Here is a 7,620-nt window from a genome sequence, read left to right on the forward strand (position 1 = left end):
AGGTCAGGAGAGTTAGAGAGAATCGAGAGCTAGGTCAGGCGAGTCACGCCCTCCTTGTAATCGAAATCACCATTAATCCACACAAAGCAGGACGTAGGCTTTTACCTCCTCACGAGGGGCCGAACCTGGGTAGTCTGAGTCTCGCTTTCGCTCACCCCCTTTGAGTCGCCACCAAGGTGCGATGGTTCCATCTTCAAGTCCTTTCACGAGGACATCTGCCGTGACAAAACCACGACAAAGCCCATATCCGAATCATATGTCATACCCTGTTTTCACTACCACTTTCTCTGTAATGCAAAATTCTAAGCTTACTAAAACTTTTTCAAAACTAATGTTGTGAGTGCCATGATTGTCATTGTATGCTTGTGTGCTTGATCATGTGATGATAAAAACCACATTTCACAAGATTGAATTATTTCCTAAAATTTTTCTGATTTCTGATCAAGGTAAAACCCTACTTTAAGTTGCACTACATGCCCTTGATGGCAAGGAGTGTTCTTACCCAAAGTTGGTGATTTGATTCTAGTACTATTTTGGTACTCCAAAACCACAAAATAATTATTTTGTGAATTATTTTTCTAATTTAATTGCATGTCCATTTGTGAGGCCAGAAATGGTATTCCTATAACGAAAAATACCTTTCTGCCTTAGAAAAATTTGATTAAATTTGGAGATGATGAGAAGGACATATATTTTCCATACATAAGTTTTTTAACCCCTATTTACATTATTAATATTTGAGTAAAACCCTCAAAACCAATCCTGTCTGTTTTGACCTTTTGAAATATTTCCAAAGGAAATATTCTCAATAAATTCCTAGAAAATTCCAGTGGTATCCCCAAGCCATATTGGGTGACCACATAAAGTTTCACCTTGATCCAAGGTGATTAAGACACCAAATAACTGCAAAACCCCTTGTGTCCAAATTGAAGTTAGAGCAACTCTACATAACAGAGTTTGTCCAATGATGTTGAAACTTTGCAGGAGTGCCTAATACCTCAAATGAGGTTTCCACACCAAAAATGGGATTTGTGGGACTTAGTTTGCGCACACTCTCTTTGGAAGGAACAAATATGATCAAATGGTGAAGTTTTCAAGTTTACAAAGCTAAACTTGTCCAATGGAGCTCAAACTTGGTGAAACCCCATGTTTTAGCACCAAACCCAATCCTGATAAGTTGCAGAACTAGTGGTGGGGTGCAACCACCCCAAACCACTGTCCAGCACCTTCTAACAGATGGGTAAAAGCCCCTCTAACCATAGCTAAACCCAACCCCTTAGCCCCAAACTCTCAGATTAGGTGGCCAGTATAAATGCCCAACCCTAGTCAACTGGCCTCTCCGTGGTTCAAAGTAGAAATGCCAAAATCTCCATTCTAAGCTTCAGCTCAAAGCTGACAGCACCTGTTTCTCTTGTCTCCCTTGACCAGCCGAAGCTCCCACGGGACTTGAACGGCTAGCCTCATCCCAGCCAGTGCCCAGGACATGCTAGACACGTCCAAAGCACTTCAGAGCATGCCAACATGCCGTGGCATGCCAAAACTGCGCTTTGGGCGCGCTACAGAGAACTCCAAGGTGGGGGCGACGCCCTCGGCCAGTTCTAGCCTCCCCCCAGGTGTCCAACTTCTTCCCCGAAAACCCCTCTGCATCAGGCGACCATCAGGGCCCCTTCTCTCCCGCGCTAGAGCTTGTGCGACGCGTGCCCACGCGCACCAGTACTGGCAGTCCAAAACCTTGTCATGAGACTGTGGTTTCGACCCCAGGTCCTCTCTTCACCCCCATGCGTGCCACGGTGAGTCACCGGCGCTCCTGAGTCGGCTCACCGTCATTGGCCTATGAATAGCCCCCTCGCTCCAACACCCCTCAGATAGCGTCACAACAACCTCTAGCACCTCCCTAACCACCTCAGCAAGCCAGCAGAGCCCAGATGCTCGAGATTGACTGAGGCCCCTTCGCCTCGGAGCTCGGGTCGATCTCCGGCTACACGACGGCTCTTGCGTCCCTCTGCCCACCAAACCACTCCCCTTGACCTCACGGAGCTTTCCCCCAACTTTCCCAAGCTAATCAGTGCCTCTAGCTACCCCCTCGACCTTCCCCCGAAACTCCTCCGCCGCGGCCTCCTCGTCGCCGGTGAACCTGAGCCTCTCTGTCGTTGTTCCGACCACCAACATGTAGGCGACGACGAGCCGGACCCATTTCTATCTTCGTTGGGGCCCGATGACGTCGGTAGCCACGCCAGCGTGCTCCTCCTCCTCTCTGGCTAGAGGTAGGAGACGACCCCGACAGGTGTGCCCCACCTGTCGGTGGCCCAACTCTCTCTCCCTCGCTGCCCGCAGCCGCTGACCGCAGGGGCCCACACGTTAGGTTCAAATCTCACGACGCGTGCGCCTGTGCAGGCTAGCTGGCTAGCCTTTTGGCCGGCCCAGTCCCAGGCCAAGCCAGGCCAGGGGCTGTAGCCCTTTTTCTTTATTTTAAAAACTGGATTTTCACACATTTTTATAAAAAAGATTTAACCAGTGTAAAAATATAATTTTTCCACTGTTATTCTTCTGAAAATATGTAGTATTTAATAGAACCATTGGTTGAATTTTTGGAGCAACTATTCTGTTTTATAATAATAAAAAGGATTAAATTGGAATAATTTTGCTTTTGTTTAGTTGATTTTAAAAGTATTCCTTCATTGGAATCAGAGGAAAATATTTTTAAATAACAATCTAGATTTATCAGAAATAACCAACATTTTTGAAATGACTTTCTGATCTGTTTTGGAGTGAGCTATTTCTTATTTTATACTTTTGATGATGATAAAAAATCCGTGTGAGGAGGGAATCGGAGCGGAAGACCTCGAAGACCCCGGATACCTAGCTGACCAAGGTAAGCAACCCTTTGACCATGACTGAGCATATGTATATTGCATGCTAGTGTAGCAAATAATTTCGTTGCATATGATCATAAGCGCCGTTAATCATTGATGTGATGTTACGGATGGCTCCTCCGGAGCACATGCATTGAGCTTGATCCTACCACCTATGAGGGTCATGCTAATATCATGTTGACAAGTGAAGGTAGAATAATATTAGCATGAGAATGTTGTTGGTAATAAATCAAAGATTATGAAAACCCCGTCGGGTGCCACTAATGCCCGAGGGTGATGATGAGTTAGGTGGTCACTTTGGTGAAGTGGTGCACCGTGTATTTATGTGAGTATGGTTTCAGAAATGAGATTAGATTTATGATGTGTCGACCGTCCCAACCTTACATCTACGACCACTTAGCCCTTATGGTACGGGGCTATGTTGATTACTCTGGTCGGTGCTAGCAAAGAGCCACATTACAAGTGGCGGGAGTGATGTGTGTTCACTCTCATGATGGGGTCGTGCCAGGTAGGGCAACTATGCCGTTTTTACATGTTCCAGGCACACCGTTGGCCCCCCCATGGTTGATACTGTCCAGAGACGGTGCTCGTAAGACATACAACATGTGGGCTGGGTACCAATCGAGTGGACCTCTTTGGCTAGTATCGTCAGAAGAAAGGTATTGATCGGGTACTTACCTCGGATATGTTATATACCGCGGAGTCGTGGATGACATGGAAGTTTCCCGGATCTCGTGGGTCCAGCGTACTACCTCTGCAGAGTGTAAAACTATTCGAATATCCGTGTCCACGGTCAAGGACAGTTGGGTAATCCTGCTTAAACTATGTCTAATTGTTTTCGCATAAACCAAGTATGTGTGCGTATGTGTTACAAGGTGTCATTATGAAAGTAATGATATGACCAAGTTCGATGACTTGGCATATAGGGTGAACCAGGATGGTTCATCCCTCAACAGATATATTGATATCTGTAATCTGTTCTTTAAAAGTAGTTCTTAACTTATGATGCATACCCATGAGCATGTTTACTTGCCACCAAGAGATATCCACCAAAGAAGCATGTTATTGTTATCCTTCACTTGCATTGTTCATATCATGGGCTGTTTGCAAGTACATTTAAAAGTACTCATTGGCTTGCCACTGGTTATATTATTGACCAGACATGGAAGGACCGAAGTTTGGAGATGAGTACGTTTTCGGAGACGCCCCTGCGAACTAGGACGCTTCCCAGTCAGAATGTCTGTTGCTGTAGGCTGATGGCATGGGCACCCGCTTAGCCCTATGATTTCCGCTACTAGTTGTATCAGTGTGATTTGGCCTTATAGGCTCTACCTTGTGAACTTGACCATTCGATCACGTGATGTGATAATTTGGTACTTGGATGTAAGACTCTTATTATTCAGTATCTGTGTATTCAGTGAGCATTGATCTCTGGGATCACTAAGCACGTACATTCGGCGATCTCGACTCGTAAGTCAGGGTCCCCACATCATATGGCAGAAAATAAAAATACTTTGCAACAATGCAGGAAGCAGCTAGGAAGGATGTGCAGAGGGCTTTTGGAGTGTGCAAGCGCGTTGGGGAATTGTTCGTGGTGCTGTATGTGGGAAAAAGAAACTTTGTGTTAGTTGATGACATGTTGTGCTATTTTACACAATGTGATCATCGAGGATGATGGTGATGGTGTAGCCCAAACCAATAATTTTAAAGCACCTGGTTGAAATCACTGAAGATCAAGATGCAATGCAACTTATAAATTTTCTCCAAATGCACCAGAATCTCTGAGATCATCACATGTATACGTAACTATTCAACAATCTGGTGGATTATATGTGAACCCACAATAAAAAATTAAAGAGCAAAAGATTGATTGTATACTTTAAATAAAATTAATGTAAATACTTTTTATATTCGGTATCAACATTTGTTTTACGTGTAATATTTATTATCGAATGATCAACGTGCATGATATTATATGAATTTGAAAATTTAAATAAAAATATGTGGATTCACGAAACAAAATATAAGAAGTCATCTAAATGCATGACGTGTCCGGGGCGTATAGGGGATCGGATTTGTCCTACCCAGCTGTAGATGCTATGAGGAACGGACGGTCATTGTACACGTACACGACCGACGTGGCGCAGCGGCGGCCGTAGCGCGTGCATGCTTGCACACGTATCACGGGCATACAAGGCGCGTCTGCGCCCTTACAAAACAGCAGTCGAGGAAGCGACCAGCGAAAGACACGCAAGTAACAGACGCCGCTTGCGTGCCACAAAGTTGATACAGGCCGTGTGCAGCCATGGAGCAGCAGGCGAAGGCAAGCGAGATCGACGGCACGGTTGCCCAGCGTGGCGCGCCCCGCGAGTTAGACACGGCGCACAAACATCGAGTGGGAGACCACGACATCGTCAGCGCTGGTGGCGGCATGAAGAAGCTGCAGGAGGAGGAAGACAAGGAGAAGACGGCGGCGGAGGGGGTGAAGCCGCTGCCGCACAAGCAGGTTCCGCAGCCGAGCGATGTGTACAACCCGGAGCTCGAGCGCCTCTGAGCTGAAGCTCATTTATGTACCGAGTATTATGTCGCTTGCATCTCGTCTCTCGCTTAATCGTAAGCCAATATACTTCTGAGTTTTTTATCGCTGTTTTCCTAATTTTTTAATCTTAGTACATACGCGAACAACACGCATATATACTCATTCCTATGAATATATACACGTTTACCTTATTTTTATCAACGTCTGTCAACAGAAATATCTTCAACTACGTGCACTTCGACAGAAAGATCCTAGAATCTTTACTGTTTTCTAGGATTTGCTTCAGAAATCCTGATACAATTCAAAAATAATATGAATAATACGAGGACGAGGATTTAAATCTTGATAGATGGAAATATCACTGTTTAACCATCCAATCATAGGTTGGTTTGTTTTGTTTTGGTACTCTTGACATTCAAAGATGTGAAGCCTTGGTGTGTATGATAATTTGCAAATTTCACCAAATAAATGATGTATTTGTCAGATCCAATTCAATGACCCTGTTTGGACTCTAGGGTTAGAGTTAGAGTGGGTTAGATTTGAGCCATCTAACCCTTAAAGATCCAAACAGGTGGGTTAGAGTTGGTTAGATGCATCTAACCCATCCAAGAGGTGTTTTTTTGGGTCAGAGTAGATGGGGTCCAGAAAAAAAGGTAGAAAAAAAGGTCCAAAGTAGTTAAATGATTGAGAAAGAGCATTTATTATCCATCTAGCCCTCCAATTCAAATACCTTTAGAGTTAGAGTTAGTTCAGGTTAGTTCAAGGTTTAGAATCAAACAGGACCAATAGAATGGAATATCATTTGACTTAGAGTTAGCATTTGTCTTTGTGTGTGGAGACGTCTAGTCACTTCGTGACAGATAACAACCCATGCGTTGCATATTTTAATGAGAATTAATTTAATGTAATATAAATATTTAGATCAATAAGAACCAAACATAAGGAGGGAAATGTGGCCGTTTCCTGCTAGGCAGACTCGGACGTAGATGTACCCCCTCCCGAGCCGCCTTCACATTATCCTTCCCTCCGTCGCCTTGGATGAAGCCGTTGGGCGAAGCCCCAAGCGGTTGATGATGGCGGCGGAGGATCACTTCCCTCCCATGTCTGGATCTGGTGAGACAGGTCATCCATCAGCATTGGGCGCCTCGCCCTGAACTGTGTCGTGGCGGCGTGACGGGTCGCGTCCAACGATGGCTTAAGGCGGCGGCTTGGTGGTGGGTGGAGGCGACGAAGCTGCATGACGACATGGAAGATCGGGTGGTGCAGGGTGCTAGGGGCCTCGGGGTGGTCACGACGGCCATGGTGGCTGTTGTCGGTGGCTCTGCGGTTCGGCGACGGCAGAACGTGGCCGTTGGCGGCAGCTACGTTCGGCCTGGATCCCGGGGCGGCGGCCCTGGACAGTGGCGACATGTGAAGCTCGGGCTGTTCGCGGCGGCATGGCGTGGTGCGGTGCCCGTTCAAGGCGGATCAACGCCGGCGATCTTGTAGTCTTTTACTACGGATTCGTTCGGATCAGAAACGGTGACGAGCACACGGATCCATTTCGTCGGCTCTCGCAGTCTGGCGAGGTGGGGTGGGAGCCCTTCTTCACACTCAGGGAGTGGCCTGTGTGCCAGGGCTCCTGCGGTAGCATTGCGGTCGTGGATGGTCATCGGATTTAGGTGGCTAGATCTGAGGCTTTGAAGACGGTCGGGACGGTGCACAGGTTGTCCGATGAATTTTTGAGGCGGATCCGGGTGAAAACCTTGTCTTCGGCCAATGGTCGGAGCCGATGATGATAGTGCCCTTATCATTGTTTACTTCATCAAGGCATTATCGAGGTGAAGCTCCCAACTCCATCCAATACCTCTAGAGAAAACTCTAGATCAGCAGATCGAATGAGACGACACACTTGTGTCTTTTCCCCCTTGGGGGTGTCATTTTTGGAGGTGTACGCGGGTTCAAGGGACAAGTAGACGACATCATTGTTGGAGCGGTGCTTCATCCTACATATTTATGGTGGTGGATCTCGGCAGCATGGAGCACTGGCGGCTCGGCGTTCAATGTGTGGCGATGGCTTGCGTGTGAGGATGATGTTGTCTGGCGTCATAGTGACATCGATGGCAGAGAGGCGTGACAAGGGTGATGCGTCAGTAGCTGCTTTGAGGATGGATCGATGCAAGACGAAGGTGACGATCCTTGTAGCGTGTACGTTGGTGCCTACTGGGA

The 7,620-nt window shown here is 46.6% G+C and overlaps 1 protein-coding gene and 1 pseudogene across 1 annotated transcript; both read left to right on the forward strand.

The window, feature by feature from the left end:
• Window positions 1-5,112: 5,112 nt before the first annotated feature.
• Window positions 5,113-5,514, forward strand: LOC123398271. The gene has a single exon (XM_045092757.1). The coding sequence runs from the start codon at window positions 5,179-5,181 to the stop codon at window positions 5,425-5,427; it is 249 nt and encodes an 82-aa protein (XP_044948692.1). The 5' UTR covers window positions 5,113-5,178; the 3' UTR covers window positions 5,428-5,514.
• Window positions 5,515-6,657: 1,143 nt separating this feature from the next.
• LOC123398269 lies at window positions 6,658-7,073 on the forward strand (annotated as a pseudogene).
• Window positions 7,074-7,620: the final 547 nt, after the last annotated feature.

Source organism: Hordeum vulgare, chromosome 5H (assembly GCF_904849725.1).
Source record: "Hordeum vulgare subsp. vulgare chromosome 5H, MorexV3_pseudomolecules_assembly, whole genome shotgun sequence".
Classification (NCBI taxonomy): domain Eukaryota; kingdom Viridiplantae; phylum Streptophyta; class Magnoliopsida; order Poales; family Poaceae; genus Hordeum; species Hordeum vulgare.

Bases quoted from the DNA above. Each gene is read 5' to 3' on its own strand.
- LOC123398271 (XM_045092757.1), top strand. From the start codon at position 5,179: ATGGAGCAGCAGGCGAAGGCAAGCGAGATCGACGGCACGGTTGCCCAG.